Source organism: Gadus morhua, chromosome 23 (genome assembly GCF_902167405.1).
Source record: "Gadus morhua chromosome 23, gadMor3.0, whole genome shotgun sequence".
In the NCBI taxonomy this organism is placed as follows: Eukaryota; Metazoa; Chordata; class Actinopteri; order Gadiformes; family Gadidae; genus Gadus; species Gadus morhua.
Genome location: NC_044070.1, coordinates 23608378 through 23632454, shown reverse-complemented (window position 1 = coordinate 23632454; position 24077 = coordinate 23608378). Strand labels below are relative to the sequence as shown.

Here is a 24077-nt window from a genome sequence, read left to right as displayed (position 1 = left end):
CTATCAAGCAAAATGATTAAATATGCTTGTGTGATTTAAATATTTCTGGTCCTCCTCAGGCAGCTACCCTGATTGGATGGCTGCCTGTCTGTTTTTCGTCCAGGCGGCCATGTTTGTAGTCCGCGGGTTAAACGACGCTGATTGGATGGCTGCTTGGCTGTCTGTATTCTGTGGGACCATGTTTGTAGTCCGCGGGTTAAACGACGCTGATTGGGTGGCTGCTTGGCTGATCTTTGCGCGAGGCTGAGGGACTATCGGGGGCTTCGCAGAGCAGTCGCAGTTAGCACAAGACAACAAGCGCCCACACACGAAGACGGTGGCCAGCACCGCTTTTCGGAATACTCTTTGTATATCTAAACACGGAAACCGGAATAATCGAAAGCCTGAATCATGGTAAGGATATTAAACGAATAATACGGTGAACACTCGCCCAGTGGCGTTTATTAATTATTATTATTTTTACATAAAAGGTTGTAGCTAACGGCTAGCTCGGCTAAACGCGTTAGCCAAATGTTTTCCTGACTCATTATTGAGTAGTATCGTTAGCCAGGGTGCCATTTTGCACCACTGTAGGGGTTTTCACAAGGTTTTACCACCGTAACCATTGACTTTTGCCCTCTATCATATGGAGATCTTGGACATGGTGGGGTGGGATTGTTGGTTCCGAGTATTTAGAGACAGCCACGGCGAAGGATTCAAGTGTAAGTGCTGGATGGCTATGCCGCTAGCTCCCCGAAGCTAACCTTACTGTAGTGCGGCTAACCTGGTTAATCCAACACTGCTAGTGTGAGCAGGGGGTCCACACTGACACCAGACAGGGCTGATCGCTGTGCCAGTCCACCCTTTTGCGGGAAATGTGGTCGACATTGGAGTTATTGTATCGAAACAGTTGTGTCACCGATTTGTGTTTCGCCATAACACCTCGCATCACGAAGCTGAGCTGAATATCATATTGCATAAGCAGTGTGGGTCATAGCTATTCAAACATGGGTAACGTTAGAGGCGATACGTACCCTGGTTTAAAGTGTCCTGAGACCTGTAGTCCATTACAATAGTGTCAGTTAGATCCTTTTAGATCCATGACATCCCAGGCATACTGGTGTGTTGTTGTTTTTTTAACAGCACACATGCTTAACAAAGACTATTCAAATAAGTATTTGATACGTAGCCGTATGTGGCTCCACATGAACACTTCCGTAGTGGTATTTATATTAATTCACTGCTCAGTACTTTTGTTTTCAATGTAATGTATTCAAATCTGCATCGTGTCCCTCAAAAACTGTACATCATAAGTCCTGTTTCCATGCTGCAAAATAGCAAATACTGGTAGAGTTGGAGCAAACATTTAAAAAAAATCCCCTTTTAATCTGTGTCAAGTCGTTTACGAGGGTATCAATGCATGCTTTATGTTGGTCACATACAGTAGGACCTATATTGACTGGGGAAATGTGCGTACATTTTCTTTTAACATATTTTCACTCTCAACTGAACCAGACTTTGTAACTCTCTCAGATATGTTATTCCGTGTTACTGTGAAGCAAGCCGTGAATATATCAAGGGCTGGTTTTCACACTGGGGGTATTGCTAATATGTGATCTGGACATGGCAACACCCCCCCCCCCCCCCCCACCCATTGCCTACAAGAACATGCTGTGTCCAGTCCACAAGCCTGGACCTCAGGTGTGTAAACTCAGTGCGTCTGCCGTCTTTGTGTTTGTCAACATGAGAGGCTAGCCCCATAGCCAGCGGCCAACTGCTTCTGATTTAATGGATCTAGTTGAACTCTAATTGACATGCTTCGTATTCGTAATCCAATCATTGTGTCAAATCATTGAGGTTATTTTTTGTTTTATTTTCTTTAATTCGTTATGCGAGTCGGAGTAGGTCAACAAAGTACACATTGGAATCCGCATTCTGATCGGCCTTAATCGCTATGACGTAATTATTCGGGGTTATCGATTACCAACCCACCAGCTTGTGGATTCCCCTCACCTTCATCCAGGGTCACCCCGTTGTCAGGCATGATGCTGGTTAACGTGTAGGTTGGTGGTGGCTCGGATGAGGGGAGGTGGTACCACAGTGTCCCAGTAATGGGGTACTGGTCTAGAGTCACTGCCTGGACGCTTGAATGCTGAGCAGAAGAAATCACAAGCTGCTTACGCTAATGTAATGCTGTTGGACACCTCACGTGATCATCTCAGGACACACATACACATAGCCGTAGCATTAGTCAAAGGGCTGATGAGTTTGTCTAAGGTAACTGGTATGTTATAATTGAGTGCATCCTTTATGATGTAGTCAGTCTGTATTATAGTGACCTCCAGGGCAGGGACATAATAGTCATAACCAGATGACATGAGGTGATCGTCTAATACAAATTACAATTTGAGGTTGGAAATATTTTATATTCCATCATACATGGAATTTCCATAGACGCCTGGTTAATATGAACATGGTCCTGCAGTGTGTTTTCTGAATGTAGGCTACTGGGTCGGTCTGTCTGGCCAAAGCACAATGATTGGTGTAATAGGATTCACCTGGCTGAGCCTGGGTTTTCCCACGATGCCTTCCCACTCCGAGCGACATCACTTCCTCTTCCTCAATTAGCATACCGGGCCTACTTGACCCTTGAGTCAGATAACTTCAAGTACCTGATAGACACAGATAGTGGCAGTGCCTTTTTGTAAAAGAGAAACCGAAATACAATCAACAATCAGGGAGACTGTGGAAGTCTTGGTCCAAACAGCGGGACTTCAAATCAGACAGGAAGCAGAAGAACTGGGTCACCACATTGGCGTCCTGGTGACAGCGGAACTCCCATTGTTGTCGCGGCAACACTGTTCCATCTTTCTCCTGCCCTCCTCAGTTACCTGATGCGTCGCGGTCAGTGATGACTTCAAAGGTTCCCTTTTGAAACACAGCCAGTGTATCTCATACCGCTGAGATTACTGTTATTTGATAAGCAGTGAGGTAATGCATGGAGGAGTACATCAGTAGGGAAACTGCGTACTGCGTATCTCTATGGGATGGGCGGGATGTATATGCAAGACATAAAAAAAGTGTATCTTCAACCAAATCACAACAAACAGACTTGGGACTTGTTTGATGGGATGACCAAAGATGACCCCTGTTGCCTCATCTGCCATCTTTAAATTGGTCCAATTATCTCATGGTAAACTGTTTCATGGTGGATAAGCCAGGAGTCAGAGTTCAACACGGTTTACAATGCGTTTCCTCATTGTGTAGGTTGGAGCAGCTCTTTCACTAGCCAAATGAACACTGGCAGCGTGTGCTGAGCACTAATGCCATAGAGTCCCTTGGCTTTGCTTTAACGTAGGCGTACTTCCTATGGTTCGGCTTTTTGGCAGGAAATTATCCCAGTCAAGACAAGCCAGCAAACTGCTTTGTAGCATAGCGTTTTTGTTGTTGTAGGTGGAACCCCAAAGAGAAATTCACCTCTTCAATGGTAAAGGCAGACGGGCATCATCAGATTCATTGTGATTGGTAAATATATATACTTTTCAATATAATTAGTTCATGTTCATTTTTACTTTCCTAACTTTTTGACACCTTTTTTATTAGCGTTATTCTGTATGAACTTTATAATGTGTGACGTTGTATATGAAATGTGCCACACACTATGATGTTCTACTCAGAAGCCTTACCCTCTTCCCCATGCGGTCATCAAAATCAACGGCTGTCCATCAGACACACTGTGGCGTGATACTAAATGTATACGAGACGTGTAACCTTCTCTTGGACCACACATCAACCGCTGCCCAGATTATTTAGCGACAAAACTATTTTAAAGGAGACATATTATACTACCAGGTGTGAGTGTTATTAGCCCTAAAAGCCGTTTCGAAAATCTGCCCCATATGACATCACTAGTGGGCGTGTCCACCTAGATCTGTGCTGGATAGATGAGCAACGTCTACGTCAGTCCACTGGGTAGGCTGGTAGACTGATCTATCCAGCACAGATCTAGGTGGACACGCCCACTAGTGATGTCATATGGGGCAGATTTTCCAAACGACTTGTAAGGTTAATAATCACACTCACAGCTGTTGGTACCTCACCAAGAGATGCAGATAGTAGCTCAAGCCACGAAGCGCCTGCTGTAGAGCGGGTAACCTTGGCAGCAGCATTCTCGACTGTCACTCCTCTTGACGAGAAAGGGCTCCATTGGCCGACCACCACAGATGCTGTAGTGACATGTTACGTGGCACAATACATCGCCCCCGTTTATACCGCAGGAAAAAAGGGGTTCATTATGCAGCAGGAAACGATGGACCAACTATTTTGGTATTTTTTGTTTTGTTTGGAGAAAAAATGAAAAAATCTGGGTTTAAATGGTAAATTGGTTAAAAATCTAGATTTAATTTGTTGGCTACTGTCAACATGTCGTTTCTACACAACGGGTTTATGAGCCGCTGTTGACAGAGACTCCTACGCAGGCAGGCCTGTTGCCTCACATCTATGACATGTGACACCGAATCACAGCAGGCGAAACTGGGACACGAGCCCTGGGTTGTCACGTCTCTTTGTGACGAGGGAGGGAGGGAGGGAGGGAGGGAGGGGAGGGGGTCGTGACCCTTGACCTTGGCGTGTCATCACTTTCCTTGGTGTGACGGCGGAATGTGTCCGCGAGCGAGTGTCGTCCAGTTTCCCCAACAAGCCTGCAAGGGACCAGTGTTTTTAATTTGAGGAACTGGAAATGTGATCAGTGCTGCCTCGTGAGACTGATCTCAGTTCCTCCCGAGTTCACGTACAGACGGGTGGGCGAGAGAGCAATACATCTCACACAGCGAGGGATTGAGAGAGGGAGAACCACCTATTAAAAAAAAAAAAAAAAAAAAAAAAAAAAAAAGCTAGTCCAATTGATACCGAGAGTCATTGTCTGACCTCCCAGTTACCATGGCAACTGAGGGAGGACTCAGGTAGGGCCAGGGTTTTTTTTTTGTGAGACCACACTTGAGTCCTGCCTGCGGGGGACACCACCACCAATTGATCCCGATCTCATTGGGTTTGTGTAGAATAATGGATCTGTTGGCCTGGAAACAGACAAAGGAGATGTAGCCCCACTAATTATGTCTTTATAACGCAGGATAAATAGTGCGATAGAACTGAATGGACCATTGTTTCTTTCTTACTGATATAATTTGCCTAGAGATGTTGTCCATGGTTTCATGGTAAGGTTGTACATACAAATGTTTTGGATTATTATTTTTTTGAATATTTTTATTAGGTGCTGTACAGTTTTAAATAAGTTTTAAATTACTATTATTTTTGTGTATTGTTTGGTGTGACGTGGCATTGAAGGGACACACCTCACAATTACAAAATCTGCAATGCCGCCAATGTCAAAGTGCTGTCATTGATCTGAAGACTCCAGAACCATCTGAAACAACAAGGACCTCCACCAATGGGATGTGCAGCCAGCATTGACTTTTGGGGTTTTCTCATTACAGAACTGTGTGTGTGTGTGTGTCTGTGTGTATACCATATCAACAAAACACACACCTACACATAGTCCTGTTCCCCAAGTATTTCGGGCAGAGCTGAACGGACCTCATACGTCTCCACTACTGCACATGCCCGACATTTCCATTATGTGATTGGACGCAGGGACAGGAAGTTAACAAATCCGGCCACTTCACATCCTGTCTCCGTCTCTCCCCTCGGTGTCTGTGTGTCAGCCTCTCTCAGCCTTCCTCTCCCGGTCTCCCGACACGCTCCCTCTGGTCCATGGACCCTGGGCCAGAGGGGGCAGTCCCCTGCCATCGCTGGGGGCTAAATATAGCATCCTGCGAGTCCATAACAATGACCCTTACACCACACGGTCTCAAAGACAGTACGCACACACGCAAACCGACTTAAACGCACAGTCACACACGCACACACACGTAAACTCAGTCACACGTAAACACACACGCACGAAACACGCATACACGCAGAAGCAAGCGCACATACAGAGAAACACGCACACTTCAATTTTTTTTTTTGCCGTGCCCTGCCTTTTTATTTTGCACCCTCTAGCTACCCTCTACCCTCTATTTCTTCTCCATCGTTCTCGGTACTCCCCTCGAGCCATGGTGCTTCTTCACTTCCTGTTTGTGACCTCACCGGGGGGGTTGACATTACAGTGCTGTGTTCTGTCCTTTAGTCTTCACGGCCTGGTCTGTAGCAGGTCATTACGCTCCTCGGGCCGCGCGTCCGTATCCTCCAGAGAGAGACGTCTTTCGGTTGGGATACCTCCTGTGTTCTTATGGTTTTAACCTTAGGCTCAGGCGAGGTGAGCCGTGTCCTATTTTGAGGTGAGGATGGTTTTAGATGTCTTTACTCTATGGTTGAGTGTCCTAGGAGAGTGGGTTAAGATGGCCGCCCAGCTGGAAGACGTCATGGGTTCTGATGATGTCATACCCTTGTCCTGACTGTGACCCGTTTGGATTAGAATGAGCTGGTGATGATCAAAACCTTTTTAGGTTTTAGCTGTAAAGGAAGTTTCGGATGAAAAATGGCCAATGAACTGATTTTCTTTCTATATGAATAGGTGAAGAATAGTATGACTCATAAGGGATCCAACATCTTTTCAAAGGTGAAATAATGCGTTTTTGTTTGTCATGACAAGGCTGGCGTTTTGTGTTTTTCTTTCTGCGGTCACCCTCAATCAAAACCAGACCCTATAAACAGATTTTATTTTTTAGAAAAGGTGAATAACATGACGGATCAACAAGGTGAACAAAAGTACATTTTAATTCGTCATGGTGTCTTTGAAGGACAAGGCTGGGGTAGGGAATTCTGTGTTTTTCCTGTTGCGGTCAACCTCAATCAATCACAGAAACAACCAAAATGGCTTCCTCCTGCTCAACAAGTACTGACCATTGAAGGGGAGATGGACCCTCAGACAGACAGACACTCGCCATTGTTACCGCGTAGCTCCTTTAAAACCAGTCACTAAGACGCTCTGATTGTTTGCTCTGCACCTCCCATTCTTTGGTCTTCAGTTAAAACAGTGAAGCCTCGTCAAGGTGGATGTGTTTAAGGGTATGTAGAGGAATTGTTAATGATTGTATGTATGATTGTAGATCAAGGGAGAGGTACAAATCTAGAGGAAGTCTTTCATTGAGCTTATCTCTCATTCACAACGTGTGTGGCTTTCAGAAGCCAGTTTCAAACATCGCTTGCTGTACAGAAAACACGATACTCTGAACTCCTCTGCTCTTGTCTGCTGGAGGGGAAGCAGGAAGGCAGTAAATCGGACTATCTGTCAACGCCGGAGTGACGCGGGAGTCTGATTGGCGTGGTTACCACAACCGCCATCAAGGCCCGTTCTAGCACTTTTCCAACGCCTAGCGCTTGGGAAACTTTCAAGCATTTATTGTTGTGATCGTTATTATTTAGCTATTTGTGATATTGATTTATAGTCTTTTTTACAGGTCTCTGAGACATTCCTGTCGGATTCCTACGAAATTGTCAGTTTTTCTGTCGTGGAGGACAAAGGTTGAGCGACTTAAGGAAACAATAGTTCAGTGACCCAGTCAGTGACGCATTCAAAAGCGTCACACATCATCTTGCGGCATAGTAGATCATTTGCGGGCGATACCCGAGGTTAACCTGTTTCTTTTTCCCTCTCTCCCTCAGGAATTTTTGTGAGGCAAGCCGTGTCTGTTAGGTGTGGCAGACAGCGCCACCCAGGTGTACGGAGTGGAACTGCAACCAACGGACAGACCGCACGTCAGAGGACATACTGCTGCTCCAGACCGACCGACGACAACGGGTTTCCACACGGGAACAAGCTCTCTCCGCCGGGAGAGGAGACGGGAGAAGCGGGAAGCTCACAGGAGCAGGAAGGTGTAGGCGTTCCTCCATCTTTCTTTTTTTGACGGAGAGAAGGGAGCGAGGGGCGTGCGAAGATGTCGTCCGGCCGGACCCAGAACCCCCACGGGCTGAAGCAGATCGGACTGGACCAGATCTGGGATGACCTGCGCTCGGGCATCCAGCAGGTGTACACCAGGCAGAGCATGGCCAAGGCCCGCTACATGGAACTCTACACGTATCCCTGGCAACAGATGGGAGGGGCGGGGCTTGGCTGGGCTGGGAGGGGAATAGGCTGCAGACTAATCGGGATGGCTCACGTCTTTAAATCCACCTAAATGTTATTATTATTCTAACATTTTTGTCTTGGTAAGTTTCCTGTGTGTTGTGTGATCTAAGGTTATCGTTCTACCAGTTTCTCCTGGCTGGGTGCCATCTAAGAGGCCGGATCCGGGAGCTTTAATGCCTGGTAGGTCCTCTCTAGTGGGTGGCTGGGTTCATTCTGTAACCACACGGGTGCAGAGGGAAGCCAGTGGGCCTGGAGTATCCTCCAGCCATCGAGACCTTCACGGTACCGCTGATGAAAGGGCTCAATGTCCTACAGGGGCTCTCTTTATCCACTGCCGTAGCAAGGCTGTTTAGTCTTGTTCGTTTTCATTTAGCAATCATCTCAGCGATGGAGTACTCTGAAGCAGGGGTGTCTAGTCCTGTACACCTACAATGGTTCCCAGGGTGGAAACTGGAAATAGCTGTTGTGATTATCAGTCTGGGTATTTTGATCAGATGATGCAACTGAAATTCCCTTTCTACTAAGACAGATCGCATTTCTTAACATTGTGGACTAGGACTTTGAGTAGGAACGATCAAAGTCTGGTAATTTCCCCTCGTGGAAGTTCCTAGTTAGCTGTTCCAACTGAGTCAATACGAGAGGATGTGGTTCTGTATTCCAGACCTGAGACTTTCAGTTTCAGTTGTGAAACATGTCCTTTCTAGCGCAGATTCTGCTTTCTACTGCTTCTATAAAGCCCCCCCTATCGCATGTTAAGATATATTAGTCTAGTAAAGCTTTAGCTGAAAAACTAAACCATACATTTGACTTAAAGGCAAGGCAACTTTATTTATATAGCACTTTCCATACGTGAGGCAGACTCAAAGTGCTTCACATAGAAACATTGTCATACAATCCAATAAAATAATAGATAAGTAAAGGAAAACATGGGTAAAGTAAAAAAAAAAAGAGTAAAATAGATAAAACAAAGGCAAAGTAAAAAAAAGTAAGACTTCAATAATGTTGCAGAACTCAGAATTGTTTCGGTTGATGTTTACGAAGCCCTTAACGATTAGCACCTGCAGGTGTATACGTGGCTAATTATGCTATGCTATGTTAGCTTTGATGGGTTTTTCCATGCTATGCTAGCTCTGACATGTCGTTCAATGCTACTCTAGCTTTGATGTGTGGTTCAATGCTCACCTCTGATGTGGTCAATGCTATGCCGGCTGTGACGTTTTCGATGCTACGCCGGCCCTGACGGGCTGTGCTAGCGTGTTCAATGCTAGCGTGTTCTGACGTGTTCAATGCTACCCGTTGATGCCTTAACCCCAGCCCCCCCAGACATGTCTACAACTACTGTACCAGCGTGCACCAGTCGAACCAGGGCAGGGGGTCGGCCCCCCCCACCAAGCCCTCAAAAAAGACCACCACCCCCGGGGGGGCCCAGTTCGTGGGCCTGGAGCTCTACAAGAGGCTCAAGGAGTTCCTCAAGAACTACCTGACCAGCCTGCTCAAGGTTAGCATGTTAGCCGTTAGCTGTACTGCCACAGCCCAGAGAAACTCCCTGTCCTCTGGCTCTGATGCGTGTTCAACATGTGGGGATGTTTAAATAGATAGCCAAGCAAGAAACCTAAAACCCACAGGCGTGGCACGATATACTAGTTGTTTCAGCTTCCTGATCTACGGGTTTTTGTATGATAAAGACAACCATTGTCTTTGAACGACTTTAGCTTTTTTTAATTGTAACTTTTTGCGAAATTAATTACAATTAATATATAATGTTTTTATATCGATTGTACATAATAATAATTATAAATATTTAATTAATATAACAATATTATATATTTTATATATTGTTCATTTTAATTGATTTATTCCACCTTGTTCCTTGGACCCTACGCCTCGCCCTCCCTCCGTCTCCCCCTTCCCCCCCCTCCCCCCCCAGGACGGGGAGGACCTGATGGACGAGGGCGTGCTCAAGTTCTACACGCAGCAGTGGGAGGACTACCGCTTCTCCAGCAAGGTGCTGAACGGCATCTGCGCCTACCTCAACCGCCACTGGGTCCGCCGGGAGTGTGACGAGGGCCGCAAGGGCATCTACGAGATCTACTCGGTAAGAAGGGGCCCGCCGGGGCCCCGAGAACGGGCCCCGAGCACGGCCCTCCACGCCGGTCGGGAGAATCAGTGTTTTGCTTTAGCTCCTCCTTCTGGTGTTTCTGTGTCAGGAAACGGTTGACAAGGTGTGTGTGGTTGTGTGTGTGTTTCATTGTTGTGTGTGTGTGTGTGATGTTTCATTGTTGTGTGTAATGCGTGTCATTGTTGTATGTGGGTTTTGTATGATGTGCATTGTTGTGTGTGTGTGTGTGTTATTGTTGTGGTTCTGTACTTGTGTCTGTGTGTGTGTGTGTGTGTGTGTGTGTGTGTGTGTGTGTCGCGTTGTTGTCCTGTGATGGAGGGGCCGCCCGGTTTGGGTGAATGTGCAGCGGAGGGGCAGTGACAGAGTAATCGCTATATTTAGCCGCGCCTATTATTAGCTCCTTCAGTTGGTCTGAGGCTTCGATGTCTCTTCTATCATCGAGTTTCATCTACGGCTACGGCTCCTGAAGCTCCACATGTTTAGGAAGAACTTCCATTCATTTGTATCCTTGTTGTTTTAACCTCGTCACTCACTCTCTTCTTTGTTCCTCTTCTTTGTTTTTCTTCTTGGGCCGTCCCTCTTCTCTCCTCCTCTTTTCTCCTCTGTTCTCCTCCTCTGTTCTCCTCCTCTTTTCTCCTCTGTACTCCTCCTCTTTTCTTCTCCTCACCTGTCCTCCTTCTCCTCCTCTTTTCTCCTCTCTTCTCCTCCTCCTCTCTTCCGTACTCTATCCTCCTCCTCCTCCCTCCTCCTCCTCCCTCCTCCTCTCTTCTCCTCCTCTCTTCTTTCCTCCTCTTCTTCCTCCCCTCTGCGGCGTAGTTGGCGTTGGTAACCTGGAGGGAGTGCCTGTTCAGACCTCTCAACAAACAGGTACAGAGATGCTTAGCCAAGTGTGTTAATGGGTCAGATAACGGACAAGAGCGATGCTGTTAAGATTAAGAACTGTTAAAAATAAGAACAAATCATGGTTGAATCACTTTTGGTGCACTCGTGTCACCAAAAGTGAAGCGAGTGTTCTTCTCGCGTTACTCGGGCGAGGATGGTCGCACAAACCGCACACTTTTGTGTTACAGCATCAAGCGAAAGTCTTGCCAAAGTTCAAATATTTCTACTTGAGTGAACACGCAAATTTGCATAGCTCGCATGAGTAGATCCAAGGGATTTTTACTTTGCATGCCATCATGCCACGCCTTCGCTTTTGGAGTGAACAGTCACAGTTGAATATCAGTAATAAAGTGTTTAGATACAAATCTTTTGTGTTTCGTTGAGCTAGGGCTGGGCGATTAATCGAATTTCGATCTCTATTTCGATTTTAGCTTCAAATGATCACAAAACTAATGTAATCGAATTTTCGATTATTATTATTATTTTTTATGTTTTATCGAAAGGGCAGAACAGCTGGTTACATATCTGTGCTTTATTTTAGATTTGAACATTTTCTTTTTGACCATTTTGTGTATTTTTACATCGTCTTGTCAAACTCTATAACTCTATAATCGTGATTTCAATAGGGACCAAAACAATCGTGACTGTGATTATTTCCGTAAGCGAGCCGCCCTGCGTTGAGCCTTACCTGTGTCCGGTCTCCCAGGTAACAAACGCGGTGCTGAAGCTGATCGAGAGGGAGCGGAACGGGGAGACCATCAACACCCGGCTCATCAGCGGCGTGGTCCAGTCCTACGGTGAGGACCCCTTATCTGGACCCCCCCACGTCTGAAGACCCTCCCCTTAATGTTCCAGCCATCGACCCCCCCCACTAGCATCCCTGAACAAGACGCCTTAAACCAAACGGCTAAACATCAAGGGACTAATAATAAACAAAAGTTCACCGAAGGCGAAGTGAATAATTATTGAAGTGAAAACTAGAAGTGAAAACTACTCACGGAGCCAGAGGTCAATAGTTGTTTCAGTATATACTACACGTGAACACTCCAAAAATAAACAAGATAACACCTTTTGCCGGGATTAATTTGGGTTTATTAGCGGGATGTTTGTTTATTATCAGCGTGACGGGACGACTGTCACGCAATAACCCAGAGTTTGTGATATCATTCATGGGATATTGCCCAATATCCTGAGATGGCGAAGCAATCAAATTGCGCCATTTTAGGAGGTTCACGTGTAGCATATACTAAATAAGTGTGTCTCCTTGGTCTCCTCCTGCTCCTGCTCAAGGGACTAATGCATCATTTTATCTCCTGGGTGTCCTCCTACTCGCTCTGTCTCCTCCTCCTCCTCCTTGCTCTGTCTCCTCCTCCTCCTCGCTCTGTCTCCTCCTCCTCCTGCTCCTCCTCCTCGCTCTGCCTCCTCCTCCTCGCTCTGTCTCCTCCTCCTCCTCCTTGCTCTGTCTCCTCCTCCTCCTCGCTCTGTCTCCTCCTCCTCCTCCTCGCTCTGTCTCCTCCTCCTCCTCGCTCCGTCTCCTCCTCCTCCTGCTCCTCCTCCTCGCTCTGCCTCCTCCTCCTCGCTCTGTCTCCTCCTCGCTCTGTCTCCTCCTGCTCCTCCTCCTCGCTCTGTCTCCTCCTCCTCCTCCTCCCCGCTCTGTCTCCTCCTGCTCCTCCTCCTCCTCGCTCTGTCTCCTCCTCGCTCTGTCTCCTCCTGCTCCTCCTCCTCCTCGCTCTGTCTCCTCCTCCTCCTCCCCGCTCTGTCTCCTCCTGCTCCTCCTCCTCCTCCCCCCACAGTGGAGCTGGGTCTGAACGAGGAGGACGTGTTCGCCAAGGGCCCCACGCTGTCGGTGTACAAGGAGTACTTTGAGTGCCAGTTCCTCACGGACACGGAGCGCTTCTACACGCGGGAGAGCACAGAGTTCCTCCAGCAGAACCCCGTCACGGAGTACATGAAGAAGGTAGGCCCTCCACACGCTCCACGGTGTGTACCTGCAAACTACACATGTTCCCATACCAGTTTTTCCCTACCTGATACAGATTCCTGAATTTGAGTATCGGGCGATACCGCCTGCAAACCGATACAGCATCTAACATTGAAACTACTAATAGCGCTTGTCCTAATTGAAGGGTCAGTTCTCTTACGGCGTCAGCAATGTTTGGTCAGCTAACTTAATGTCGACAACATTTATTTTCAGAGCTATCAGCTACATTTATAATCTATATAATGCATTTGTATTCATGTAGTTAGTCGTCTGTGCATCCATCTTATCCGACTCGATAACTCGAACACGAGTATGTCGTAGATGACGCGTTTTCCCATTCCGACTTTCCACCTCCGACTAACGAGCGCAGCATAACACCGCACGTGTCTGTGATGTTCTCTGCCTGTGTAGTAAATGAGCTCGCCATATGATGGTATCAGATCGGAGCATAGACCTGCATCCTCGCAGATCTATGCAGACCCTTTTTAGGCCGTGTCGGAGGAATTTCCAATACTGGCATCGGCATCGAAACAACCCTTGCGCAAAGAAGTGTTTCCGGTGCCTCACTTCCTGTGCCTCACTTCCTGTTCCTGTGGTCCAGGCGGAGGCCCGCCTCCTCGAGGAGCAGCGACGGGTGCAGGTGTACCTCCACGAGTCCACGCAGGACGAGCTCGCCCGCAAGTGTGAGCAGGTCCTCATCGAGAAGCACCTGGAGATCTTCCACACGGAGTTCCAGAACCTGCTGGACGCCGACAAGAACGAAGGTAGGGCGCCCGGTTCTCCGTCGGGGCCGGCCCCTCGGTTCGTCGGGCAGCTCTGGTTTAAAGTGACTCAGTGCTCGTTAAGGAGGCTGCTCGTTAAGGGGCAGGGAGGGGTTGGGTTCGGTGCTCCCTGTGGGATGGCAGAGTGGGTAGTGATCCATTAGTGAGCCCATCTCCTGGGAGCCAACAGCCCCCAGACTCTATCCGGTCCCACCCCAGGCTAGGGAAACGGTTACCGGTTCTAATCCTATATGATTGACATTGTGTAGCCTACTGGTGAAGAGGTTACTCTACCCCTGTAGTAGATGAAGATGTAGACCGTTGTAAACATGGTGGTTTCAATGTCCGCCGTCTTTATTTTTATCGTTATTGCCGTCTTGGCCAGGTCTCTCTTGTAAAAGAGATCTTAATCTCAATGAGACTAAACCTGGTTAAATCAAGGATTTAATAATAATACATTGGGTATGTGTTATGTGCTGATGATGACACTGTCTTGTCCTCGTCTCTGGACAGACCTGGGACGGATGTACAACCTGGTGTCCCGGATCACAGACGGCCTGGGGGAGCTGAAGAAGCTCCTGGAGACCCACATCCACAACCAAGGCCTGGCCGCCATCGAGAAGTGTGGCGAGGCCGCTCTGAACGTACGCCGCGCCCCCGGCCCAGACGCCATCTTGATCCAAGCAGCAGCACAACACTTAAAATGTTCCTGTGCTTCAGTGACATCACAAGTGGGAGGGTCCAACTGGATGTATGCTGGATAGGATGATTGATCTGTCCGTCTTGCATCTAGGCGGACACTCCCACTTGTGATGTCACTAAAACACAGGAAACGGCAGATTCTCACACGGCTTGTAACGGCTGACCACACTCGCACCTGGTGGCGTGATATCAGCCCGTTTAAATGCGGACTGGATTGATGGACGCATGAACGAAAGAGCTTGGGTTTGGTTGAGGTACTAGCGGATTGTTCTGTCTTATGGAATAATATAATAATAATGCCAATACTTTTTTCTTAGTTTTTTTAACCTTATCGTAACCCAATAGAATTGAATTGCACACCAAAATAGAGAAGATGTGTGTAGACCCGTATGGTTATCATAGACGTAGGTCTGTCGTTTTGAGGTCATCCCCAACGCTCCGCTGCTTCAGTGTTTAAGTCGGGCTCCGGCTAACGGTGTCCCCCCCCCCCCCCCCCCCCCCAGGACCCCAAGGTGTACGTACAGACCACCCTGGACGTCCACAAGAAGTACAACGCCCTGGTCATGTCCGCCTTCAACAACGACGCCGGCTTCGTGGCGGCGCTGGACAAGGTGGGTTGCCGCGGCGATGGAGGGTTTAGAGGTGGGGGGTGAGGGGTCGACGGGTGACGTACTTAACGGGTCCGAGACAACGTCGTTTCTCGTTTTTAAAACCCAGCAAAATGGCCTTTCAGATGACTAGCACACACACACACACACACACACACACACACACACACACACACACACACACACACACACACACACCCCATGTACTTGCGTTGGACTCGCCCACTGGTCTGCGCTTTTATTGTGGCGCCGGTGCGGCGGAGAGAGACGGCGTCTCACGGGTCTCTCCTTCCCTCCCCATAGGCCTGCGGTCGCTTCATCAACAACAACGCCGTCACCAAGATGGCCCAGTCGTCCAGCAAGTCCCCCGAACTGTTGGCCAGGTACTGCGACTCTCTGCTGAAGAAGAGGTGAGGGTCCGTCCGTCCGTCCGTCCGTCCGTCTGTATTTTGTTCAATGTGCCAAGATTAAAGACGGTATCCACAATCATTCCTCCTAATTATTTGGACTGATTCCGTTTTGAATGTCGGAGGCACGTTCATCCTTTACGACTGCTCGAGGACTTGGTAGATGTCTGTGTCCATTAAGGGTGATGAAGACATTGGTGAAGGAGCATGTAACTGATTATCATCCTCGTGTTCTCCAGCTCCAAGAACCCTGAAGAAGCAGAGCTAGAGGACACCCTCAACCAAGTGGTGAGTGGGCCCTTCTCCCTGTGTGTGTGTGTGTGTGTGTGTGTGTGTGTGTGTGTGTGTGTGTGTGTGTGTGTGTGTGTGTGTGTGTACTCACAGTACCCGGTCGATATGAGGATACTCATGTTAAAGCGAGGGGACCATTTGAATTTTAAGACAGTAGCTTAGAACTCTAAGTTGTTTGTTTTCAATTGGAATACATTAATATTAGTAGGATTATAGTACCTTATACAACTTGCTCACGTGTGTGTATGTGTGTGTCCTCTGCCAGATGGTTGTGTTCAAGTACATCGAGGATAAGGACGTGTTCCAGAAGTTCTACGCCAAGATGCTGGCCAAGCGGCTGGTTCACCAGAACAGCGCCAGCGACGACGCCGAAGCCAGCATGATCTCCAAGCTCAAGGTGTGGACCCCCGAGACAATGACGTACACCCCACTCTGCACCCCCGAGACAACGACGTACACAGCACTCTGCACCCCCGAGACAACGACGTACACACCAATCTGCACCCCCGAGACAACGACGTACACACCACTCTGCACCCCCGAGATAACGACGTACACAGCACTCTGCACCCCCGAGACAACGACGTACACACCAATCTGCACCCCCGAGACAACGACGTACACGCCACTCTGCACCCCCGAGATAACGACGTACACACCAATCTGCACCCCCGAGACAACGACGTACACACCACTCTGCACCCCCGAGATAACGACGTACACAGCACTCTGCACCCCCGAGACAACGACGTACACAGCACTCTGCACCCCCGAGACAACGACGTACACAGCACTCTGCACCCCCGAGACAACGACGTACACAGCACTCTGCACCCCCGAGACAACGACGTACACAGCACTCTGCACCCCCGAGACAACGACGTACACAGCACTCTGCACCCCCGAGACAACGACGTACACACCACTCTGCACCCCCGAGATAACGACGTACACAGCACTCTGCACCCCCGAGACAACGACGTACACAGCACTCTGCACCCCCGAGACAACGACGTACACAGCACTCTGCACCCCCGAGATAACGACGTACACACCAATCTGCACCCCCGAGATAACGACGTACACACCACTCTGCACCCCCGAGACAACGACGTACACACCAATCTGCACCCCCGAGACAACGACGTACACACCAATCTGCACCCCCGAGACAACGACGTACACACCACTCTGCACCCCCGAGACAACGACGTACACACCACTCTGCACCCCCGAGATAACGACGTACACACCGCTCTGCACCCCCGAGACAACGACGTACACGCCACTCTGCACCCCCGAGACAACGACGTACACGCCACTCTGCACCCCCGAGACAACGACGTACACACCACTCTGCACCCCCGAGACAACGACGTACACGCCACTCTGCACCCCCGAGACAACGACGTACACACCACTCTGCACCCCCGAGACAACGACGTACACAGCACTCTGCACCCCCGAGATAACGACGTACACAGCACTCTGCACCCCCGAGACAACGACGTACACCCCACACACCTGTAGGACTTTTATCAGTTTTGTAAACGAAACACTGCGACGTTCCCTGCATACTTTTTGCGTCACATCTTGCCCCCTACACATCCCGCCTCCTACAGGCTCCTCCCCCCCCCCTCATAAAGCACACGCAGTATCTCCAGGAGGTGTGAGCACGTCTGATGCGACTCATCTCCGGCTGTCTGTCTGAGAGGACGACTCCGGTTCGTCTCCAGACACTCCGGAGTACGTCCGTAGGTCATGTGTGAACGGCCTCGCGGTCGCGTCCTGTTTCAAAGTGGTTCTCTGATCCCGGTTGTGTGTTGTCTTCCCCCTGCAGCAAGCGTGCGGGTTTGAATACACGTCCAAGCTGCAGCGCATGTTCCAGGACATCGGCGTCAGCAAGGACCTCAACGAGCAGTTCAAGAAGCACCTGAGCAACTCTGAACCCCTGGACCGTAAGGCCGGCACCGCCCTCAGCTCCACCCTCACCCTCTCCACCCACGACCCCGCCCTCTTCTCCTTCACCCCTCCACCCACGACCCCGCCCTCTTCTCCCTCACCCCTCCACCCACGACCCCGCCCTCTTCTCCCTCACCCCTCCACCCACGACCCCGCCCTCTTCACCCTCACCCTCTCCACCCACGACCCCGCCCTCTTCTCCCTCACCCTCTCCACCCACGACCCCGCCCTCTTCTCCCTCACCCTCTCCACCCACGACCCCGCCCTCTTCACCCTCACCCTCTCCACCCACGACCCCGCCCTCTTCACCCTCACCCTCTCCACCCACGACCCCGCCCTCTTCACCCTCACCCTCTCCACCCACGACCCCGCCCTCTTCTCCCTCACCCCTCCACCCACGACCCCGCCCTCTTCTCCTTCACCCCTCCACCAATGACCCCGCCCTCAGCTCCACCCTCACCCGCTCCACCCACGACCCCGCCCTCTTCTCCTTCACCCGCTCCACCCACGACCCCGCCCTCTTCTCCTTCACCCACCGCTGTCTCCGTCACCGACCCCACCCTCACCTCCATCACCTTCATCACCCTCTCCTCCTTCACCTTCATCACACTCTCCTTCATCACCCTCACCTCCATCACCTTCATCACCCTCACCTCCATCACCTTCATCACCCTCTCCTCCATCACCTTCATCACCCTCTCCTCCTTCACCTTCATCACCCTCTCCTCCTTCTCCTTCATCAACCTCTCCTTCACCTTCATCACCCTCTCCTCCTTCACCTTCATCACCCTCTCCTCCTTCACGGTCATCACCCTCTCCTTCACCTTCATCACCCTCTCCTCCTTCACCTTCATCACCCTCTCCTCCTTCACCGTCATCACCCTCTCCTCCTTCACCTTCATCACCCTCTCCTCCTTCACCTTCATCACCCTCTCCTTCACCTTCATCACCCTCTCCTCCTTCACCTTCATCACCCTCTCCTCCTTCACCGTCATCACCCTCTCCTCCTTCACCTTCATCACCCTCTCCTCCTTCACCTTCATCACCCTCTCCTCCTTCACCTTCATCACCCTCTCCTCCTTCACCTTCATCACCCTCTCCTCCTTCACCTTCATCACCCTCTCCTCCACCTACATCCCCGACCCTGACCTCTCCACCCTCTCCTCCTTCACCTTCATCACCCTCTCCTCCTTCACCTTCATCACCCTCTCCTCCACCTACACCCCCGACCCTGACCTCTCCTCCCTCTCCTTCTTCACCCTCACCACCATCTCCATCACCGTCATCACCCTCTCCTCCACCTACACCACCACCATCTCCATCACCAAGTTCTCCAAACCACCCCTTCTGTCTCCAAATGGACGCCACCCCTCACTGCTTTACGTTCACATTCAGGGCATTTAGCAGAAGAAAGAGAAACGACAATGCATCGCACACTGTTCCGTACAGAAAGGGCACTGCTTTCAGCCCATCACCTCCATCCACGCCAGCCTTAGAAGCCCCATCTCCACCCTACCATCCCCTTCTCCTTGGGTTTTAATACTATATGTCCCCACCCTGCCGTGATGCTCATGTTGTTGTTGTGTTTCAGTGGACTTCAGCATCCAGGTGCTGAGCTCTGGTTCCTGGCCGTTCCAACAGTCCTGCACCTTCGCTCTCCCCTCAGAGGTGAGAGAGAGAGAGACTTGAGTACCGCCACCACGTTCAGAATCACCCGCTGCTGAATTATTAAATTGTTATTTCCGTTTCGTCTGCATCACTCTCTCTTCAACACTGTCTTCCATCTGTCTCCGTCTCTCTCTCCCCCTCTCCGTCTCTCTCTCCCCCTCTCCCCTTCTCTCTCTCTCTCTCTCTCTCTCTCTCTCTCTCTCTCTCTCTCTCTCTCTCTCTCTCTCTCTCTCTCTCTCTCTCTCTCTCTCTCTCTCTCTCTCTCTCTCTCTCTCTCTCTCTCTCTCTCTCTCTCTCTCTCTCTCTCTCTCTCTCTCCTCTCTCCTCTCTCTCTCTCTTCCCCCCCCCCCCTCCCTCCAGCTGGAGCGTAGCTATCAGCGCTTCACAGCCTTCTACGCCAGCAGACACAGCGGCAGGAAGCTGACGTGGCTCTACCAGCTGTCCAAAGGAGAGCTGGTCACCAACTGCTTCAAGAACAGGTAGAGCACCCTCACCCAACTACACTCAACTACTAGAACAGGGAGAGCATCCTCACCCAACTACACTAAACTACTAGAACAGGGAGAGCATCCACATCCAACTACACTAAACTACTAGAACAGGGAGAGCATCCTCACCCAACTACACTAAACTACTAGAACAGGGAGAGCATCCACATCCAACTACACTAAACTACTAGAACAGGGAGAGCATCCTCACCCAACTACACTAAACTACTAGAACAGGGAGAGCATCCTCACCCAACTACACTAAACTACTAGAACAGGGAGAGCATCCTCACCCAACTACACTAAACTACTAGAACAGGGAGAGCATCCTCACCCAACTACACTAAACTACTAGAACAGGGAGAGCATCCACATCCAACTACACTAAACTACTAGAGCATCCTCACCCAACTACACTAAACTACTAGAGCATCCTCACCCAACTACACTCAACTACTAGAGCATCCACATCCAACTACACTAAACTACTAGAACAGGGAGAGCATCCTTACCCAACTACACTAAACTACTAGAACAGGGAGAGCATCCACATCCAACTACACTAAACTACTAGAACAGGGAGAGCATCCACATCCAACTACACTAAACTACTAGAACAGGGAGAGCATCCACACCCAGCTACACTAAACTACTAGAACAGGGAGAGCATCCACATCCAACTACACTAAACTACTAGAACAGGGAGAGCATCCTCACCCAACTACACTAAACTACTAGAACAGGGAGAGCATCCTCACCCAACTACACTAAACTACTAGAACAGGTACCTCCTTATCCAACTTATCCGACAACCTCTGGTGGTCAGGCAGTCACAGCGCCCTCTGGTGGTCAGGCAGTCACAGCGCCCTCTGGTGGTCAGGCAGTCACAGCGCCCTCTGGGGGTCAGGCAGTCACAGCGCCCTCTGGTGGTCAGGCAGTCACAGCGCCCTCTGGTGGTCAGGCAGTCACAGCGCCCTCTGGTGGTCAGGCTGTAACCCCGCTCCCGTCCCTCCTGCAGGTACACCCTGCAGGCGTCCACCTTCCAGATGTCCATCCTGCTGCAGTACAACACAGAGGACATCTACACGGTGCAGCAGCTCACCGACAGCACCCAGATCAAAACAGTACGAACCCCTTTACTCCAGCGAGGTTAAAGTCCCTCGTTTGTTTCGGTCACGGCCCCTTTAAACCCTGCTGCGTTCTGATTGGTCTCCTCTTGTGTCCTTCAGGATGTCCTGTTTCAGGTCCTGCAGATCTTGTTGAAGTCCAAACTACTGGTGAGTGACCCCTCATACTGTCTGCAGCAACGTTTGCCTCCTCCCACCCCGGTACCCACGAGCAAGGCAGCTGAACCCTGGTGTGTGTGCGTGTTCTTTTCAGGTGCTGGAGGACGAGACGGCCAACGTGGACGACATGGAGTTCAAGCCCGAGGTTCTGATTAAGCTCTTCCTGGGATACAAGAAGTGAGTTTGATCCTCTTCTTAAACGGCCGCAGAAAACATCACACACCGAACCAAACCCGGTGATTACAATCGTATTTCCTACCGGAAATACGATTGTAATCACCGGGTTTGGTTCGGTGTGTGAATGTGTGTATGAATGTTTTGGATTGAATGTTCTCTTGATGATTTCTACCATTTGAAAGCACCTTAATGTCTGCTCCTTTTTTAATTCATATATTCTTTTATTTTGATATTTTGATTTAAAAAAAATCAGGAAGGAAAAGAAAAACTCTTTTCGACGTGAACCTGAAAGATGTGCTGTGCTCCAATATCCATACTTCCTTGAGTACACTTAAACGTAGTACACTATCCGACTTTGGCTCAGCCTGGCTCCGCCCTCTTCCGCTACGTAGCTAAGATGGCTGCTGTTGAGTACGAGAAGCGTACGGCGATCCACACTTCGCGATTTGACCGTTTTGAGTACACCATCCGGGTCCTTTCAGTACACTTATTTTCGCCCGATCTGAATCGGAACGCCCTTTGTACTCAAACTTAGGCTAGTAAGTACGGACAGTGTGGATATTGGAACACGGCATTGGACACGTTGGACCAACCTTAAGCAGCGTTATAGCTCACTAGCTGGCTGGCGTGTGGCTCTGTAGCTTTAGCCGCAGTCCGCTGACCCTGTGTGTGTGTGTGTGTGTGTGTGTGTGTGTGTGTGTGTGTGAGCAGTAAGAAGCTGCGGGTGAACATCAACGTGCCCATGAAGACGGAGCAGAAGCAGGAGCAGGAGACCACCCACAAGAACATCGAGGAGGACCGCAAGCTCCTCATTCAGGTCAGCACCTCTTCCTCCTCCAACCCCTCCCTCCACCCACCTCCTCTTCCTCCTCCAACCCCTCCCTCCACCCACCTCCTCTTCCTCCTCAAACCCCTCCCTCCACCCTGCTCCTCTTCCTCCTCAAACCCCTCCCTCCGCCCGGCTCCTCAGTGACGAGGCTGCCGCCCGCCCAGTTTGCCAACAGATTAACTGTTCCTGTGAGGGAACCAATCAATTTATAGGATAAGATTGGGTTCAGAATTGAATCATGGGAAATGAAGTCTTTTTCTATTCTGGTTCATCAAAATAATACAATTTGACTGAGGCCAGCTGATTTAATCTGGATTCACCGTGATCTGCTGTGTGTGTGTGTGTGTGCGTGCGTGTGCAGGCTGCCATAGTGAGGATCATGAAGATGAGGAAGGTCCTGAAGCACCAGCAGCTCCTGGCCGAGGTCCTGAACCAGCTGTCGTCCCGCTTCAAGCCCAGAGTCCCCGTCATCAAGGTACGTAAAAACTACAACTCCCAGAGTCCCTATGATCAAGGCACAAACACAGTAAAAACTACAACTCCCAGAGTCCCTATGATCAAGGCACAAACACAGTAAAAACTACAACTCCCAGAGTCCCTATGATCAAGGCACATAAACACAGTAAAAACTACAACTCCCAGAGTCCCTATGATCAAGGTAGATAAACTACAACTCCCAGTGTTGCCCCCATGAAGGTACACTACCATAGTGTATAAACGCCGCTTTTTTATTATCATACGTGGCATAAAATTATCTTAAAAGGGCATTTTATCCAGTATGTAAACACAGTATAAACTACAACTCCCAGAGTCCCGAGTCCCCAGAAATAGTCAAGATAAAATGATGATTTTAACGCAACTACTCCTGGTGTAATGTGTCGTCTAACGATGTCGGGACACACCTGAAACAACAAAGCTTGTTCCTGTCCTCCAACACTGACCCCCCCCCCCCCCCCTGTGTGCGCCCCCTCCTGCAGAAGTGCATCGACATCCTGATCGAGAAGGAGTACCTGGAGCGGGTGGACGGGGAGAAGGACACCTACAGCTACCTGGCCTAGCCCCGCCCCCTCCTTCACCTTTCATTAGTTCTTTCTTTTATCTCAGTGTCGAAGTAACATAAGTGTGAGGCGCGGCCGGCCCAGCTGGTCTTCGCCACAGCAACGAGAAGCACTCAGCCACCCCCCCCTGCCCCCCCCCCCCTCCCCTCAGGTGTTGTGGGCACCTGGGGGCGTCAGACAAAACCCCACCAACCAATGGCGTCTGATCCCGCCTCCCGGCGACCCCAAGGACAAACCGCTATTGCCCCCCACTACACACACATGCACACATCCCCTGTATGTTTTCATGGTGTAAATATGAACGAGAACTCTGGAAGAGACGAGTTGATGTTTGGCCAGTCGTGGGAGGAGCATGGAGCAGGGGCCATCTGCATGCCACCGCCCACCGTCGGAAGCCCCGCCTCCACCAGTTCCTATAATTTATGTTCCTGTCTTAATGGCAAACGGCGGCCGGGGTGACGGAGGGGCGAGGGCAGTGAGAGCCCGACTGGCATAAACATTCACACCCCCACCCCCTCCAGGACCAGCCGGATTTGAACCGGGGGGGGGGGGATGCTTGGATTGGTTTTTGTTTTTCGGTCGGCTGGAACACCCTGTGCGGCAGGTGGACATTTGTATAGTGTTTCATTTTCTAAGTGTGTGATGAATAAAAAGTTAAGATTTCTCTAACAAATGGTCCGTTAGGCTTTGTGAAGTTACTCGGTAATCGTATTGGGAGTAAATGAGTTCTCTAAAATTGTATTTTACTTTA

At 49.8% G+C, this 24077-nt stretch overlaps 1 protein-coding gene across 2 annotated transcripts; it reads left to right on the top strand.

Annotated features, from left to right (window-relative positions):
• Positions 1-194: 194 nt before the first annotated feature.
• On the top strand, positions 195-24004 carry LOC115536957 (cullin-1). Of its 2 annotated transcripts, XM_030348458.1 has the most exons (23): positions 261-393; positions 3433-3504; positions 7645-8056; positions 9431-9605; positions 10035-10202; positions 11043-11093; positions 11815-11905; positions 12902-13065; positions 13691-13853; positions 14364-14494; positions 15056-15163; positions 15464-15570; positions 15807-15855; positions 16124-16255; positions 17699-17816; positions 19412-19488; positions 19849-19967; positions 20995-21100; positions 21206-21253; positions 21357-21439; positions 22151-22256; positions 22630-22743; positions 23246-24004. In XM_030348458.1, the coding sequence occupies exons 3-23, from the start codon at positions 7917-7919 to the stop codon at positions 23324-23326; spliced, it is 2331 nt and encodes a 776-aa protein (XP_030204318.1). In that variant the 5' UTR covers positions 261-393; positions 3433-3504; positions 7645-7916; the 3' UTR covers positions 23327-24004. The 2 variants fall into 2 exon arrangements, with proteins under 2 accessions (XP_030204317.1, XP_030204318.1); XM_030348457.1 differs by lacking the exon at positions 3433-3504 and having other exon boundaries at positions 195-393.
• Positions 24005-24077: the final 73 nt, after the last annotated feature.